The sequence below is a fragment of the Cricetulus griseus genome, chromosome 2, assembly GCF_003668045.3.
Source record: "Cricetulus griseus strain 17A/GY chromosome 2, alternate assembly CriGri-PICRH-1.0, whole genome shotgun sequence".
In the NCBI taxonomy this organism is placed as follows: Eukaryota; Metazoa; Chordata; class Mammalia; order Rodentia; family Cricetidae; genus Cricetulus; species Cricetulus griseus.
The window spans coordinates 287,435,087-287,453,356 of record NC_048595.1 but is presented as its reverse complement, the minus strand read 5'-3'; the positions used below and the strand labels follow the sequence as shown (position 1 = coordinate 287,453,356).

At 46.0% G+C, this 18,270-nt stretch overlaps 1 protein-coding gene across 2 annotated transcripts in view; it reads right to left on the bottom strand.

Moving 5' to 3' along the window:
* Sytl3 (synaptotagmin like 3) overlaps window positions 1-12,671 on the bottom strand; it is a 51,584-nt gene extending 38,913 nt beyond the window's left edge. For both annotated transcript variants that reach the window (XM_035440436.1, XM_035440437.1), the window contains exons 1-3: window positions 12,096-12,671; window positions 9,423-9,641; window positions 1,389-1,453 (exon numbers count right to left, since the gene is read on the bottom strand). In XM_035440436.1, the coding sequence (XP_035296327.1) occupies window positions 1,389-1,453; window positions 9,423-9,641; window positions 12,096-12,205 (394 nt within the window). In that variant the 5' untranslated portion in view covers window positions 12,206-12,671. The remainder of the gene's footprint in view (window positions 1-1,388; window positions 1,454-9,422; window positions 9,642-12,095) is intronic.
* Between the last annotated feature and the right edge of the window lie 5,599 nt (window positions 12,672-18,270).

Here is an 18,270-nt window from a genome sequence, read left to right as displayed (position 1 = left end):
CTTAGCTTTGGTGTGAGTGTTTTATCACAGCAAGAGAAAAGTAACAAAATGTTGGCCCACCCCCCAGTACTTGGATCTCACTCATGTGAGCCTGGCACTAACACAGCCCCAGCCCTAGATCTTTCAAATGTACTCATTTAACCTGCATTTAGCTTTATTATCTTTGGTGTGTGGATGCGTCTATGTGTGTGGGAGCCACGCACATGCCGCTGAGAGTTGCCTGTGGAGGTGGAGGACCACTTCTGGCGTTGGTCCTCCTCTCTCGTTTGAGTGAGAGACCTGCTAATTAACACTGCACACACCCGACCGGCTGCTGTTGGCTCTCTGGGGTGCCCCCGCCTTGTTTATTTGATACAGTGACTCTCACTGGCTGGGAACTTGCGCAGCAGGGTAGGCTGGCTGCCATGCAAGCCCTCAGGATCTGCCTGTCTCTGCATCCACAATGATTAGCTTGGACCACCAGGCCCGGCCTTTTCTAAGGTGGGTTCTGGGGGTGGAGCGCAGGTCCAAATCTGCTTGATCAACTGAGCCCTGATCGAAGTTATTTCTAATTAAGGATCACGAACAAAATACTGGATGAGCAGATTTCAAAACGATTTTTAAATGATTATAAAAGTAGTTTCTACTCGTATAGAGACGCGGCACAAAAGTGCCTTGTAACTATCACAGAAAACCTTGCACACAGCGGACTCCCGGAAAAACAGCTCCGGAAGCAGGAAGTCTGGCAAAGCAGAGGAGGAAGTGGGACAGACAGGGCGGGACCGCTGGCAAAGGTAACCAATCGGCTGTGTTCAGGAACAGGCATGCTCACATAGGAGGGAGGGGAAGGTCAGGTGTCAGGGCCTAAACCGTACTCTCAAGTCCTGGGAGGTTGCTGCTGTTGTCTGAGGTCCTGTACTAGGTAGGTCCCAAAAGGCCAGATCAAACAAAAACGGAGTCACTCATGCTAAAACTAACCCTCCGGAAGAGGAAAGATCCCAAATAGAATGACACCCTGGAGCCAGGCGAGCCTACTTGACCTGAGTCGCATAGTTAGTCCTTACAACCCCTTTACAAGTTACCCTTAGATGGCTGTTAGCCCTCACCAAAATAAGTAAGCCGAAGTAACCGGGCGTTAGGTACTGAGCTTGTCCCCACCTTGCAAACCCCACTGCCTGCCACTGCTTAGGGGTGACTGCTTAAGATACACTAAGCTGCCGCCTCGGTTCCCGGTACACAAGTTTTTAAAAGCCAGCCAGACCCGTCACTAAAAACATTGTCATTTCATGTACCAGGAGGTGGTTTTTGTTTGTTTTAGTTGAAAGAAAGAAAAAAAAAAACCTCAGTGCCAAAATATTTGAAAACTAGAGACACTTGTTTTAAGGGAGTTAAGTTTTAAGAGCATTTACCTTCAGTTGGGAATTTCCTGGCGCGCTCCTCGAAGAACCATTCTCCAGTTTTGATTTTCACAACTCTGAAAAGCAAGCAGAATTATCTCGTTGAGAGCAGGCCTCACTCTAGCTCGAGCTGACCTAGAACTCACTGCCCAGCCCACCCTCACACTCATAGCACCTCTCCTGCCTTAGCTTCTCAAGTGTTGAGATTGAAGGAGTGAGCCATTATAAGACCTCATAACACCTTATATAAATAAATAAATATAATATTTACGTATTAAAACAATAGTACTATTTTTGTACGGGTACTTTGCCTGCATTATGTCTGTGCACCAAGTGCATTCCTGGTGTCTTCGGAGGCCAGAACAAAGTGCCAGATCCCTTGGAACTGGAGTTACAGGTAATTGGTAGCCACTGGGCCTGCCCTGACCTCTCTCTATGTGGGCCATGGAATCCAACCTTTCGGCTTCTCTGGATCAGTTGAATGAAGAAGAATCGTCTTGGCCCACATGCTCCTACCCAACCCAAGGCCAGCTTTGAATGTGGCCCCAACACAAAATTGTAAACATTAAAAACATTGAGTGGTGTGTGTGTGCGTCTGTGTGTGATTTTCTTTTATAACTTGTGCAATGCTCAAACATACCATCCTGGTTTGTCCTCTGTGCTGTGATAAAACACTGACCTGAAGGTTTGTTCGGCTTCCAGCCCATCACCAAGGGAAAGCCAGAGCAAGAACTCAGGCAGGAACTGAAGCAGAAACCACAGGAAAACGCTACTGACTGGCTTGCTTTCTCTCGATGGTTTGCTCAGCCTGCTTTCTTAGACAAAGCAGGACCACCTGCCCAGGGATGGCACCACCCACGATGGGCTTGGCCCGCCCATATCAATCATCAATCAAGAAAATGCCCCACAGACTTGCCCACAGGTAAATCCAATGGGTGCAATTATTCAAGTAATGTTCCCTCTTCCAAGGTGACTTTCAGTTTGTGTCTGGATGACAAAAACTAACCTTGTAGATGACAAGGTTGTGTCCAGGTGTCACTTAAAATAAACTCTTGCAACCTGAGAGCTATGGGTTGAACACTCCAGGAAGGCAGGGAGGCTGGAATTATAAACATTGGAAACCTGGTGCTCATTCTGCTTCTAAAAGTACCACTTTATGGTCCTCAACCCTGCTAATGCCGAATTAGCAAAAGAGAAGTAACCGTTGAAGGTGCTTTGCAAATTCAAGCACAGATGTTTGCTAATGATGAGGCCAGAGGAGCCCAGCAAAAAGCTGTTTTGACCTCACTGGTAGGAGCAAGCAGAGAATTAAAGAGGCATGTGGGGACACATCTTCGCTTTGTACCAAACTGCTACATCTGCAGGTGGGGATGCAGTTACATTTGTGCTTTATGTGCTGAGAAAGTGGACATGATGTCCCCCAGACGCTGAAGGTATTTTCACCAATCAACCGACAAGAGGTTGAAGATGGGGGCATCTGTGTCTTCACAATTCTTTGAATGCCTGATGCCATGTAGTCTGCTCTCTAGGGCCCTGATGGCAAAGAAGCCTGAAGAGCACCCCCAAAATACCCCAGTGGCTTGCCAGATGCTTGGGAGGCAAATACTCCGAACACAGCAATGGCCTGCTGTGTAACAGAGCCACAGGTTTCCTGCATGGGCCAGTGCGGCCTCTAACTTTTAAGAGTGTTTTGTGCTCTCACCCAATTAAAAAACTTTCCTTCAAACAACCCTGCAGCTAAGCTTTGCAGTGGCGAAGCAAATAGTGTGGGTTTGTTTTGTCTGTCCACAAGCCCAGCTGATCTGCTTTCATCGCTGGTACAGGAAAACAGGCAGATGTTTGTGATTAAATCCTAGGCAACTGTGAGAAGAGTAGAGACTCTTAATGAAGATAAAGCAATGATTTTATCACGCTGTTATCAACCCTTCTTGCAAAACATTCACCATGTCCCTTCCTTAACCCAAGGCCCTCTTTCCATCACACCCAGACACACTCACAGGTCCCAGCACAGTGTACTGGTGAATAAATGAATATTTCGACCTCTCCAGGGAGCTCCCTGAGAAGAAAGGGATGAGGTGGGATCCGGCATGGATAAGGGCTATAGCCTTCAAGGGCGGTTTCATGTTGCCAAAAGGACTGAGCACCAGGGAAGAAGCATTCGCTCTTGGCACAGTCCCAACCCAGAGGTTTGAAGAGACAGCAAAGAGCAGCTGGCAAAATGCCACAGGCAATATCCATGGAGCCTGCAAAACCAGGGGAATGGCCAGGCAGAGCAAGCGTCACCATGGCAACCAGAAAGTACTAGCAGGAAGCAGCTTTTAAAAACATGGCTGTTGCCTCTGCAAAAGAACCTCAACCACAGCAGGAAATCAGGCTGGAGTGAGGAGACACAGGGCAAGAGCAGGAGACAGAGTGGAGTGGAGGGGATTAGGGCATTAATCAGGGCCAAACCCTGTTGATGCCCAATAAAAGGCACAACCAGCAGGCAGTGGTGTCAAATTACTTCAATCCCTGCACTCAGGAGGTAGAGGCAGGCAGATCTCTGAGTTCAAAGCCAGTCTGGTCTACAGAGTGAGTTCCAGAACAGCCAGGGATATACAAAGAAACCCTGTCTGAAAAAAAAAAAAAAAAAAACCAGCCAAAACCACACACACACACACACACACACACACACACACACACACACACACACACACACACACACAAGGCAGAACCAAATCAGCTAAGTCCTGACTGAGGTTAGCTCAGCTGCTTTCTCAGAACACAGAAGAAACAGATGGAAATGCGGAAGAGAGAAGGCAGCAGAGAGTGTGGCCAAGCTGCTTACTAACAGTTATTCTCCAGGCTGGGTTGTAGCTTAGTGGCCTGGTGTCTACAGGGCTCTAAGTTCAATCCCCTCTAAGTAAAAGACAAGAAAGAAAGAGGGGGATAAAAGCACAACAGAAAAATCAAATCGAAGAGGAAATGTTGGCTTAGAAATGGGAGAATTCAAGAGGCTGAAAATCAAAAATTGAAAAGTATGTTTGTTGTTTGGTCCATAAAGATCAAGTGGAGAGTCCCCCATTCCCAGAAACATTTTAACTATAAGAACTAGAAAGGGGGGCTGTGGGAGTTTAAATGTAATTGCCCCATAAGCTCTTGGGAAGAGGCACTATTAGGAGGTGTGGCCTTGTTGGAGGAAGTGTGTCACTGTGGAGGTGGGGTTTGGGTCTCATATATGCTCAAGCCATGCCCACTGACTCAGACTACTTCCTGTTGCCTGCAGGTCAAGATGTAGAACTCTCAGCTCCTTATTTAGCACCATGTCTGCCACCTTGTAGCATGGTGATAATGGACTGAACCTCTGAAACTGTAAGCTACCCCAATTAAATGTTTTCCATTACAAGAGTTGCTGTGGGGGGCTGGAGAGATGGTTCAGTGGTTAAGAGCACTGACTGCTCTTCCAGAGAACCAGGGTTCAATTCCCAGCACACACATGCTGGCTCACAACAGTCTGTAACTCCAGTTCCACGGGACCCAACACCCTCACGCAGACATGCATGCAGGTACAACACCAATGTAAAAACACTATGTAAAAAATGAATTCGTTTTTTTTTTAAAAAAAAAAAAGAAAAAGAAAGAGTTGCTGTGGTCATGGTGTCTCTTCACAGTAACAGAAACCCTAACTAGGACAGGGGCATCTCGAGGGCATAAAGAACGTGTGATAAAACACCTTCAGATGTCTCTGCAATGTTACATTCCAAAAGACAAGGAGGCATTTATTGAATTTCTTGATTAAAAGGGCAAGACCCAGGATTAGAAACCCAGTGAGGTCACCATGAATGTGGGAAAGCCCCTGGAAGGCACACTCAAATCCACTGACTTGGGAAATGCAGTCTTGTGGGGTAACTGTGTGGAGAGCAGGCAGTTACGGGGAATGGGCAGACCCAACTGCTTTCTTAGGAAAGGGGCACACTGTTGGTTTCTGAAAACTACTCAGTATGCATTTGAATCAAAAAGAAATTCCAGAATCTAACCAGACCATCACCCAAGCACCTCAGCATAGGAGGGATTTCAGACACAGCAGCCTAAGGCCGGTTTTATGACTGGGCAGGAACCCCAGGGCATCCCTCTTTTTGTGAAAATAAAGACGCTCATTCATGACAACACTGAAATGGCTGCATCAGTGGACCAGGACATAGCTGAGTTATCTGAAACCAGCACATTGCTGATGGTGTCTGCGGGTTTGGGAATACACTGTAGTCTGTCTTGTGGACATGTATAAGTTATTATGGAAATCCTTATGAATGTACAGAATAATATACAGAAAAAACCACCCCCACCCACCTGCCCAACCTCTCAACTCCAGCCACTCTGTGACCTTGAGTGCTTACCAAGACAGCGCTTGACCTGATTACCACCCAAAGTGCCTCCTGTATGGTGATAGGCTCCAGCTGAACTAAACGGATGACAGCAGAGAGTACAAAGCAAAGACATAATAAAATAGAAAGCTCACTAATTCCCAAAAGGGTTTTAAAGGCAAGAACTGCAATCAAGTGCTGACCACAAGATGAGCCTGCCCTTCAACAACAGTGACACATACAACTGTGTGAGAGAATTCTCTTTCTGGGCATGCTGGCAGGGGCCTCCCAATCTTACCACTCAAGAGGCGGAGACAGGAGGACTGTGGGTCTGAGGCCAGCCTGAGCTACCTACTAGGGCCCTGTCTCAAAAATGTGTTCTCTTGCTGGGTGTTGGTAGATACACCTTTAATCCCAGCACTCAGGAGGCAGAGGCAGTTGGATCTCTGTGAGTTCGAGGCCAGTCTGGTCTCCAGAGTGAGTGCCAGGATAGGCTCCAAAGCTATACAGAGAAACCAAATGTGTTCTCTTTATTAGCACCAAGAGAGTTGTCTAGTGCTGAGCTCAGTGGGTCCGGTCAGTGTTTGCTTCACAAGCATCAAGATCTGAGTTTGGATCTCCAGGACCCATGTAAAGTTAGATATGGTGGCATGAGCCAATGATTGCCACAATCCTATGGCAAGATGGGAGGAGGTGGAATTCTCGGGAGCTCCAAGGCTAGCTACCCTGGCATGCACAGGAGATCCTGTCTCAGACAAGGTGGAAGGGTGGAAGACAGGGCTGGAAAGATGGCTCAGCAGTTAGGAGTGCATCCTGCTCTCATAGAGGACCTGAGTTCAGTTCCCAGCATTCATTTCAGGCAGCTCACAACTGTCTGTAATTCCAGCGCCCAAGGATTTGAAGTGCCTGGCCTCTGAGGGTGTCAACATGCATATGCACATACTCCACCCCAGACACACACAGTTAAAAATCAATCTTTAAAATAATAAAAAGGTGGGAGGCGAGGACCAACCACTAAAATTGTGTCTGGAGTTCTACACGTGCACCATGGCACACATATACCCCTGCTTAGACATACATGTGTGCACACAAAAGTATTCTATAATCTTCAGACACACTGTCCTCTGCTTCAGCATCCACTCTGAAGTATGGACAGCAGTAGTAGCCACCCTTAAGGCAGGTTGAGCTTTAAGGGAGGCTTAAAAGTACTCTTCTGCTACAATGGTCTGGGGGAGGGTCACTGCCAACAGAGTCAGTCGGGTCCCTTGTCTCCTCCTGACCTGAGCGCCAGGACTCTTGGCAAGAGCAGGTCTCTAAGAGAAAATTTGCCTGAAGAAGACGCTGTCTGCCAAATGTCTCCTGGGCTCCCCCAGCCAGCACACTTCACAGGCCTTTTGCTTGGCAGGAATCTAAGTTGTATGCCATCCTTTATAAAGAGGGTCTCTATGTGTAGAGTCCTCCTGTCTGTCCTGAAACTCACAGAAATCCACTGCTCCTGACCCTTCTTTGTGGACTTTTAACTGGTACCCCCAAGTCTACCTCTTTCTTGATTTTAAAAATCTACTTTCCTCACCCAGTTCTTATTTATTTTATTTTTACTGGGGGAAAAACCAGGGGGAAGAAACATGAATGGACTCAAGACCCTTCCCCAGGTCCCACTAGGGGACACAGCAAGAGCAGAGTAGTGAAGCTGGGCAAGACCTCACCATTGTTGCAGACCAAAAACTAGATGGTGGCCTCCTCAGGACAAAGCTGGAGACAGGAGTGAGGAGTGTGAAGAACTGGACAGGATGAAATGAGAGAAAGCCTGAGTTACTGTAAATTAGCTTTCTTCTAACACGGCTTCCTTCACGAATCCACCTGGAGTGACGCAATTATCACAGGTGTTTTGAAAAACATCCTTATTTCAAAATAAGGAAGCTGAGGGTTATAGAAATGACATTTTGTGTGTTTAGTAGGTCACGTTGCAGTACTGGGCGCGATGCCGGGTAGGGCCGAGATTTCAACATAGTTACCTCCCTAGGAGACTGCCCCAGCCCAGGCCCTCTATTTTGAGTTTTCGTTTGCAGGTAACTATTAGAAGGGGAAAATTGCTAAGGGTTCATTTATTTCCTTTATCAGGGTTGACTGTAGACATCAAAGCCAGGTGGCTGACTGAGTGGGGAAGAAAGCCCTTGGACCTGTCTGGAGATGGCTCGGAATCAATTCCCTTTTTTGCCTGGCCCACCTCCACACTGTGTGGCCAGGACAGGGCACAGTTCTGCTTAGGGTTTTTCTCTTGAAATGAGAAATTCCTGATGGACACTGACTCCAGCAAGCCCAAGAAAGGATAGCAGCCAATCCAGGACAGGGAGATATGGTGCTGTGACTGAAAGAAGCCACCAGTTCAAAGCAGAGAGGTCGGAGCCACTTCTGTATTGCTGGGTGACTGACATGCATAGGGCCTTGCAGAGAAACAGGAAATCCAGCATTAATGTCAGGGTGGCCAGGCAGACAGCCCTTCTGACATAGGAAGGGAAGCCTGCTTTATGCTGCTCTGTGTTCGAATCTCCCATGATCTGTTCTAGGATTCTCCAATACGCTAGTGATACTACAAGTTGCTTCAGACCAGAGCCTCTGACCACTCACTCACAGATTTGTATCTGCCTCACACTTCTCTCTTCCTGTAAGTTCTGTGGTATTCTCTGTGTTTGTTCTTCCTTTAAGTGGGTGTGCCCCTCCATATCTCAGGATATGGATGACCTGCTCTTGGGACAGTGGGACTGCAGGTCAAATATGCTAATTTTCAAAATGACTTGTTCAAAAACACCACTTCCCTCCTTCAAAACATTCTTCCAGAAATAGGCTTAGGACCCTGACCACATCCCTGCCACTTTTCCTGAAAGGGATAAGGTCCAAGAAAACAGAGGCACCGGGCTGGATGTACTTTGGTCCTGTAATCTCAGCACTTGGTAGAGGCTGAAGGATCAGGAGTTCAAGATCAGCCTCAGTTACACATATTGAGTTTAAAGCCAACCTGGGTTTCATGGGACCCCATCTTTAAAAAGACAAAGGCTAAGGCACTCACTAGTCAAGAAACCCAGATAAATCAAAAATCCTGGGTCTGTCTATCATCAGTCACCAAACATTCATACATAAAAATGTTTTATGGCTGGGTGTGATGGCACAGCTTTAATCCCAGCACTCAGGAGACAGAACTCTGTAAATTTGAGGCGGGCCTGGTCTTGTATCAATTTGCAGACCTTCAGAGATACACAGTGAGATCCCGTCTCAAAAGAAACAAAACAAACAACAACAAAAAGCGTCCCTCTGCTTCCTGAGTGCTAGGATGTATTAAAGGTGTGTGCTACCATTACCTGGAAATAAAAACCATTTTTAAATTAAGATGTCTCCCTCCCAAGCAGAGAAAAGTAGCTCTGGGGACATCTATGGATCAGATTTGGTGTGATGGCTTTTGAGAAGTATCTATTGATGACTGAGGTGTGATGAGTATACATCGTGAGTTTGAAGCCAGGATGGCTTTGAAGCCTCCCTGAGTCCTGTGTCAGAGAAGGAACAGAATATTCATTTGTGTGCTTGTACACACACACACTCACACACACACTCACATGAATGCACACTCACACTCACACATGAATGCATACACACACACACACACACACACACACACACACACACACACACACACCCTAACCGTGATCCTTACCTGTCCTCAAAGCACACTGTGCACTTCCATGTGTGTGTCCTCCGCAGGAATACACGGCACTCAGAGCACACACGGTGGCTGCAGCCCTGGCACACGGCCCCGCGGTTCAGCAGCACACCTAGAACCCGCTGGCAGCGTGCACAGCACTTTTCCTTGTACTCCTGACTCGAGCTCTTTGCCCCTTTCCACCGAAGATGCTGCAGGTGTGTTTTCAGTTTCCTGTGACCCAACAAGTTGAACAATGATTGGGTGGTGTAGTGGTTAGCTTTAACTGTCAACATGGCATAGCCTTGAATCACCTGGGGAGAGCCTTGAAAAGGATTTTCTACATGGGGCTGGCCTGTGGACATGTCTGTGGGGGATTGTCTTCACTTAATTGATGAGGAAAGAACCAGCCCACTGTGGGCAGCACCATCCCCTAGGCAGGGGCAAACTGTAGGAGAACGGAGAAATGAAACTGGGCAAGCAAGCACACATATATGCATTGGTTTCTCTCTGCTCTTGGCTGTGGATGTGATGTGACCAGCTGTTTGAAGCTCCTACCTGGCCTTCCCCCACAAAAATGGGTGGTAACCTGAATTATAATATAAAATAAACCTCTTCCTCCCCTACACTGCTTTTTGTCAGGGCAGTTTATCACAGCAACATAAATAAAACTAACAAAGATACAATGCTACACAGCTGACCACAGACCCACCATATAAGGCAAAGGGCTTTGGGATCTGACAAGGCTGTAGGAGTTGGCCTCTTAACCTCACCTGCCTAGGCTCAGGGTTTTCTGTGAAACAATGCCTGTCTCCCAGGGTGGCTGTGGCAAAAAGATTACAAGCCTGTTTCAGAAACAGTTTATACTCCGTTCAACCTTTCTCACCAGTATCCACGACTCTGTTACTATTCCAAACACCAAAGAGATTTTAATCATTTTCTCGGCCTACTATTATTTCAGTGAATTAGCGTTTACAAGTATATTTAAGGACTTTTGAAATAAAGTAGGGACCAGGTGTGGCAACATACCCCCTCAATCCCAGCGTTTGGAACACAGGGACACAGAGGCAGGCAGATCTCTGTGAGTTCAAAGTCAGCCTGGTCCACACAGGGAGTTCCAGGACAGCCAGGGTGATAGAGAAAGATCTTGTCTCAGACAGATAGATAAATAAATGAATAAACAAATAAAAGAAATAAAGGAGATTTGGAAAAAAGAACTTTTTTTTTTTTTTTGGTTTTTTGAGACAGGGTTTCTCTGTGTAGCTTTGGAGCCTATCCTGGCACTTACTCTGGAGACCAAGCTGGCCTCGAACTCACAGAGATCCACCTGCCCCTGCCTCCCGAGTGCTGGGAATAAAGGTGTGTGCCACCAACGCCCAGCAGAAAAAAGAACTTTGTATCTCTGGTTAATCAAACAATTTCCCTCACTCTTCTAACATTTTACTTTATATGTGTGGTATTTTTTTTTTTTTATGCATATGGGTGTTTTTGCCTGCATGCTTGTCAGAGCATCATGTGCACGCAGTGCCTGTGGAGGCCAGCAGAGTGCATCAGGTTTCCGGGGGGACTGCAGTTACAGACAATTGTAAACTATCGGGTGGGTGCTGGGAACCAAACCCTGGACCTCTGGAGGAGCAGCCAGTGTTCTTAACTGCTGTGTCATCTCTCCAATGACTCTGAAAAAGCTCTCCTATAAAACATTGGCGTGCCCCCCCTCCTTGGTGCTAGGATTGACTCTAGGCCTTCTTACACGCTAGGCACATGCTCACCTGCTTACCTTCAAACATGCCTAATCGCTAAAAGTGATCTTGAACTTTTTAAATGAAAAGATATTTAGATTTCTTTTAATTTTATGTGTATGAGTGCTTTGTCCGTATGCATACAGGTGCACCACATGAGTCCCTGGTTCCCGAAGAGGCCAGAGAGGACACTGGATCCCCCTGGAACTGGAGTTACAGATGGTTGTGGGCCACCATGTGGATGCTGGGAATTGAACGCAGGATTTTCTGCAAGATCAAAAAGTGTCCTTAATTGCTGAGCCATCTCCCAAGCCTTGACCTTGAACCCTAATCCTCCTGTTTCTACCTCCTAGGTACTGAAATTTCAGATGTGCCCATGAACATTGAAAAACAAGCCGAATATTTACAGAGGGAACCTCCCAGCTAACAATGGGCAGTTCTGCCATCCAGAGCCCACAGTAAGTGCAACCTCACACCAAACAGCCAGGCCAGGAAAGAAGGTCCTGTTGATAAAGGGTTAGGGAACAGGCTAAGCAGGTTCACCCTTCCTTCTTCCAAGCCAGCTGCTGCTCGAACGTGAACAAAGAGAAAAGACAGAAATGGATTCCACTGGTTTTCTGTTTCTGACCCTCCTCCTTTGCCCCTCCAGGTACCCCTGAAAACAAGGGGTGGGGGCTCTTAAATGGAGGTTCTCCCTTGGTGGGGGCACTGCCAGAAGCCTGTTGGTGTTCCTCTAGTTACTCTCACAAAGTGGGGGAGCTCACAAAGAACAAAGGCGTTCTTTCCAAAGAATTGTGAAATTGATTTAGGTCTGTTGCAAAAATAATCCCCAACCCCCACACCTTCATTGGGACCCTGAGTTAGCAGTCACAAGTAAGCCAAGAAGCCATGACTCCAGACAGAAAAAGCCAAGCCCCATAGGACCACCACAGGTGGAAGCGCGGCTTACCGGACCCTTTCCTTCTCCATGCTTTGAACAGCCTGATCTCGGTATAGGACCCCGAGAATGACCTCCTGTTCCATCTCCTTAAAGGACTCCAGGTCCACTTCATGGGCCATTTCCTCTCCCCACGATGGACAGCTGGACAGCCGGGAGAGATCTGCTGTCCTGCGGAGAAGCCCGAATCCAGCTGCTTCCCTAGATCCTGCAGGAGCCCCTCTCTGGTTTCACCGGTGACTGTGTTTGGCTTGTGACTCTTGCTTCCTTTCTAACTGGGTCATACTCTCTCGGAGAAGCAAGTTCCACGAGGCTGTCCCACTGTCGCAGTCACCGCAGCCCGGGGAGTGTTTTCACTGCGCTCTGCCCGATGAGACAAGAGCGTATCTTTTTCTGAGGTTTTGCCAGAGATTGTTATAAATGATGCATGGCTGCTGAGCAGATAATTTCTGTAAAGCACAAGTAATCTGAGGAAGTTTTCAAACAGCGAGGGGCGAGCACCAATGACTGATGGTAGCCGACTTTCTCCAGAAAAGTGTGTTCAGGTCAGTGGAAGCAACAATCAAAAGTCTAGCCTGTTTAGTGCCTTAAAACCTGTTTTTAAAAGGCAAGAAGAACAAACAAAACCAGCATTAGTCTCTCTGGCTCGACACCTCTGAGACATCACTTCAGAAGAGAGAACTTGTTCTGCAGACACAGCTTTGCCTTTTTAGATGTGTTTCAACCTTTATTAAAGAAGACATCACTCAAACACTTCTTACAATTCCCAAACTTGGGTTTTCCTCCCAAGAATTCTGGGAGAGGACAAAGAGCCCGGTTTAATGTCCCCAGAGATGAGCTCCTAGCTATTCTGTCACCTCAAACATTAGAGTTCACCAACTTAGTAACATAGGCCTCGATGGTCTAGCCTGCTGCACACCAGGCTACATGGATGTATGTATGATATAGCTCACTGCCCCAGGAGTGATGAACAAAACCATACAAGATTAGATCAAGCACAAGAGAAAATGGTGCACCAGAGGAGTGAAGGACATGATGCTAGAACAACAAAACCCAGCAGACTACTCGGCGGCCAGTTTCTCTTGGTCTTCTTTTAAAAGTAGAAGACAGACATGATAAAAACACATTTTAAAATATGGAAGCTACAGAGCTGGCTAAGTTGGTGAGCTGTTTGTCTTGGAAGAAGAAGGACCTGAGTTCAATCCCAGAACCCAAGTGAAAAAAACTGGGCATGGAGGCATGCACTTACAATACAGGTGTTGGAGAGGCAGAGACAGGCTTGCCCGTCAGCCAATTTAGTCATGGCTAGTTCCAGGCCAGCAAAGGACCCTGTTTTTAAGAGAAATCAATGTGGGTGATGTCTGAGAACAATAGCCGGGGCTATCATCTGGCTTCTGTGTGCACGAGCACACATGTGTACCTGCACACACATGAGCAAATATACATGTCACCCTCACACAGTAAAAAATGTTGTGTAATAGGGCTTGGTGGTTAAGATAGCTCTGGAAGAATAACAAGTGGTTCCCAGCACCCACGCTGGGCCGCTTACTGGGTAGCTCACAACTGCCTGTAACTCCAGCTCCAGGGAACCTAAAGCTTTCTTCCAGCTTCTGTGGACAATACATTCCCATGCACAACTACACACTCACACATAATTGAAATAAAAGTAAAAAAATATTATGTTCAATGCATAACATGTACTGTGGTCATTTATCAAGTATCGTTCATACATACGTAGTACGTGCTAACCCAGCCATGCAGTAGGTAAGCATGTACCAAAACCACCACAAACATCTCTGAAATAGTCTTATGGGAACATTATGTTTCATATACATATACATATACATATACATATACATATACATGTTATATAGATGTTGACTGATGAGTCATTATGGAGCACATGACTAACTTTACATTATCTTAATTGAAAATACATTAGAGGAAGGTCATTCTCAGCCGTTGGCTATTGTTTTATAAGTATTGTCAAAACTCAAAAAAAAAAAAAACCCAAAAAACCAACCCGTAATCAGTTAGGGGAATGTGCATAACCACAGCAACCCTGAGGTTTCAATTATTTATATGCTGTAATAGCACTATGAGCACCATTAGGCATTGGGCCTTGTTTCTGTTTAGTTCAAGTCCAGAGATCCTGCATTCGTCCATCTGTCAAGAATATGTAGATGATTCAAGCGGTACACTTTCTGCGGTGCCATTTTAATTTTCTAGCCTACTGGGCCCCTTAGATATAAGGAGTCCTTTTGGTACTTTGACTACCACTCCTTCTGAGCTCATGAATGATGAGCTATAGCGCCTACAGCATCGTTCTCTTTCAGCAAATGCTCTTAACTCTTTTCTTCATCTGTAGTCTGGGGAGGTCTATGTATTTCTTTTGTTTGTTTTTTTGTTTTGTTTTGTTTTGTTTTGTTTTCGAGACAGGGTTTCTCTGTGTAGCTTTGGAGCCTATCCTGGAACTCACTCTGGAGACTAGGCTGACCTCACACTCACAGAGATCTGCCTGCCTCTGCCTCCCAAGTGCTGGGATTAAAGGCATACGCCACCAACTCCCAGTGTGGTCTATGTATTTCTGTGCATAAAATAAAGTACATTGGGTTATGAAAGAAATTGATCATGCTGAACTATTTAAAAATTGTTACATAGTAACCTGTGTATTCATTGACATGTGAGCTAATTAAGCCTGGCTGTTATTTAATTACTATCATAATGCCAAATGGCAATGATATAAACAATGCTTTGAGATACCTATGGTACATGATGTTATAGGAAAATACTTGTGATTTCTATTGGGAACAGTATTACAGGTTTGGCTGATTTTACCTTAGCTTTTATTTACATTTATAATTGAAAGAAATACTGAATTTTAGTTAAGATTAGTGGGATTGGGGTCTGAAGAGGTCCCCCAGTGGTTATGAGCACTGGCTACTCTTCTAGATGACCAGAGTTTGATTCCAATACCAACCAATCCTGGGATCCAATGCTCTCTTCTGGCCTCTGAGGGCACCAGACACACAAGTGGTGTGCAAATATAGCCATATAGCATAATAAAATAAAAACACAATTTAGAAAAGAGGAAAGAAGATAAACTTATTGTTTCCCCCAAAGACCAAGTTTATGGTCCTGCAGGCTAAGGCCTGTGGCCTGAGAGATTCTGTATTTGCTGGTTTCTACACTGTAAGATGAAGTTAACAAAACAGTTGTGGGGGTTGCATGAATGGGAAAGTTAGGTCTGAAAAGGGGCTGCTTGCCCTCTGGACTCCAGTTAAGTATCCTTAGGTATCTTGTCTTAGTCAGGGTTTCTATTGCTGTGAAGAGACACCATGACCATGGCAACTCTTAGGAGTTTTTTGTTTTTGTTTTTGTTTTGTTGTTGTTTTTGGATTTTTTTGAGACAGGGTTTCCCTGTGTAACTTTGGAGCCTGTCCTGGAACTAGCTCTTGTAGAACAAGCTGGTCTCGAACTCACAGAGATCTGCCTGCCTCTGCCTCCCGAGTACTAGGATTAAAGGCGTGCGCCACCACCGCCTGGACCGTGGCAACTCATGAAGAAAACATTTAATTGGGGTGGCTCACTTACAGGTTCAGTCCATTATCATCATGGTGGGGAGCATGGTGGCGTGCAGACAGACATGGTGCTAGAGGAGTAGCTGAGGGTCCTACATCTATCTTGCAGGCAACAGGAAGACGACTGAGACACTGGGCAGAATCCTGAGCATAGGAAACCTCAAAGCCCACCCCTACAGTAACATACCTCCTCCCACAAGGCCATACCACTCAGACAAAGCCATACCTCCAATAGTGCCATTCCCTATGAGATTATGGGGACCAATTACATTCAAATTACCACATTCCAAAGAAGTTGGCACCAGGGACTGGGGTATCAGTGTGATGGGCCTGCTTGTTTTGTTTGAAGGAATGTGGACTTTGGGACTACAGGTTAGAAAAGCAGTTGAATGCTTTAAGTGCTGCTTAATGGACCATCCTACTAGGAGCATGGAAGACAGTGGCTCTGAGTATGATTTGATGAACTGTGGGGTGCTCACTCAGGTTTCAGGGGAGAAGAATTTTAGTATGTTGCCTAGAAATCATTCTTGTGATATTTTGATGAAGGATGTGGCTGCTTTTTTGCCCTTGTCTGAAGAGTCTTCCTGAAGCTCAAGTGAAGAGATTTGGATTAATTCTATTGGCAGAGGAAATCTCAAAACAGCCTAGAATAGACTCAGCTTTGAGGTTACTAGTGCTAGCTCTAATGAGGGTACCCTCATAATGAAAAGGAGCAAGCTGAACAAGGAAAAATATTTGAGGAGAAAAAGAGTACATGGAAGTGGAATGGAGCTAAGCCCTGTGTTCAAGAAAATAAACAGATTAAGAAATGGAATAAAGGGAGTGGTGACCTCAGGGCAAGATCCTACCCAGTGAAGTTCAAACTTGTGAAAAGGAATTAAAGAAAAGCTTAGAGCCAGGTGTGGAGGTGCACAGCATTAATCCCAGCATTGAGAAGGCAGTGGCTGGCAGATCTCTGAGTTCAAGGCTATCCTGCTCTAGAGTTTCAGGACAGTCAAGTTTAGGCTGTGAAGGACAGAAAGCTGGTGAAGATATAATTGAACAAGGAGGCCATGTTCTAGCCCCAGTAAGCAGCAGAACTTGGCAGTTTCAGCCACATGGTTCTAGCTTTAGATAGAGTTAAGGATAGAAGAAATGGGTTATGGAATTTGACTCTGCACCTAAAGAAAGTCCCTGAGACCAGGCATATGGCAGTGGTGTCCCTGAATGGAGGCCTGGAGAGGCCATTCCAGGAAGCTGTGAAGTTGAAGCCTGGATTGCCTTGGAGATCCCAAGGTGTTAGAGATGCCAGAGTTGTGGAATACCTGCTGAGGAGAGCTGCTAACAGGGAGTGGATCCAGCCCAAGAGAAAGAAGTATGTTGCAGTCAACAGAGCTCTCAATTGAGTTGGAGATCTGAAGAGTGTTGACATCAGACAGAGAGATGTAGAGTCTGGAGTTTGCCCAGCTGGTTTTCAGTATTGTTTTGGTCCAGTATTTCCTCACTATGCTCCCTTCCCTGCATTTTGGAATGGCAATGTATGTCTTGTGCCATATATGTTGGAAGTATGTGATCTGCTTTTTGATTTTGATTTTATAGAGAGTTGGAGTTAAGAGATTGAAAGAATCTCAGAAGAGACTTTGAACTTTGGACTTTTAAAATAAATCTGAGACTACGTTAGACTATGGGGCCTTTTGAAGTTTGACTAAATGAATTTTGAATTATGATATTGCTACAAACTTATGGGGCCAGGGAGTGGAATGTGGTAGTTTGAATGTAATTGCCCCCCATAATCTCATAGGGAGTGGCACTATTTGGAGGTGTGGCTTTGTTGGAGTGGGTGTGGCCTTGTTGAAGGAGCTGTGTCACTGTGGGAGTGGGCTTTGAGTTTTCCTATGCTTAGGATGCCACCCAGTGTCTCAGTCCATTTCCTGTTGCCTGCAAGATGTAAGACTCTCAGCTACTATTCCAGCACCACATCTGCCTGCATGATGTCATGCTCTCTGCCATGATGATAATGGACTAAACCTGTAAGTGCCACCCCAACTAAATGTTTCCTTTATAAGAGTTGCCATAGCCATGGTGTCTCTTCACAGCACTAGAAACCCTAAGAAATCTCTGTTCCAGAAAGGCTTCCTACTGAAACATCAGGAAACACAAGGTAACAATGACTCCAGACTCTGGCAGCCACCTAGCATGTCTCTGTGCCATAGCCTTGGGTCCCCTTGTTCCCATTTTCCAGACAGACAATTGAATTAGAAGATCTCTGTTGCAGAGCTCTGAGTCTCCATGGAAAGGAAACCAATAGAAAAGATTGTGGTGATGGCTGGGAGATGGCTCAATCCATAAAGTGTTTGCCTTGCAAGCATGAGAACCCAAATTCAAAACCTGACAGTGTCACAGCTCGTAATCACAACCCTAGGAGGTGTGCAGGACAAATGAACTAGCTTAGCCTAATCAGCAAGCCCCAGGTCCCAGTGAGGGACCCTGACTCAGAAGACAAAGAGACGGTACCTGAGGAACAACAGCTGAGAATGGCCTCTGGCTTTCACATGTGCGCGTTCGAGCACACACACACACACACACACACACACACACCCTAGAAAAGAGTGTGAACCAATGCTATA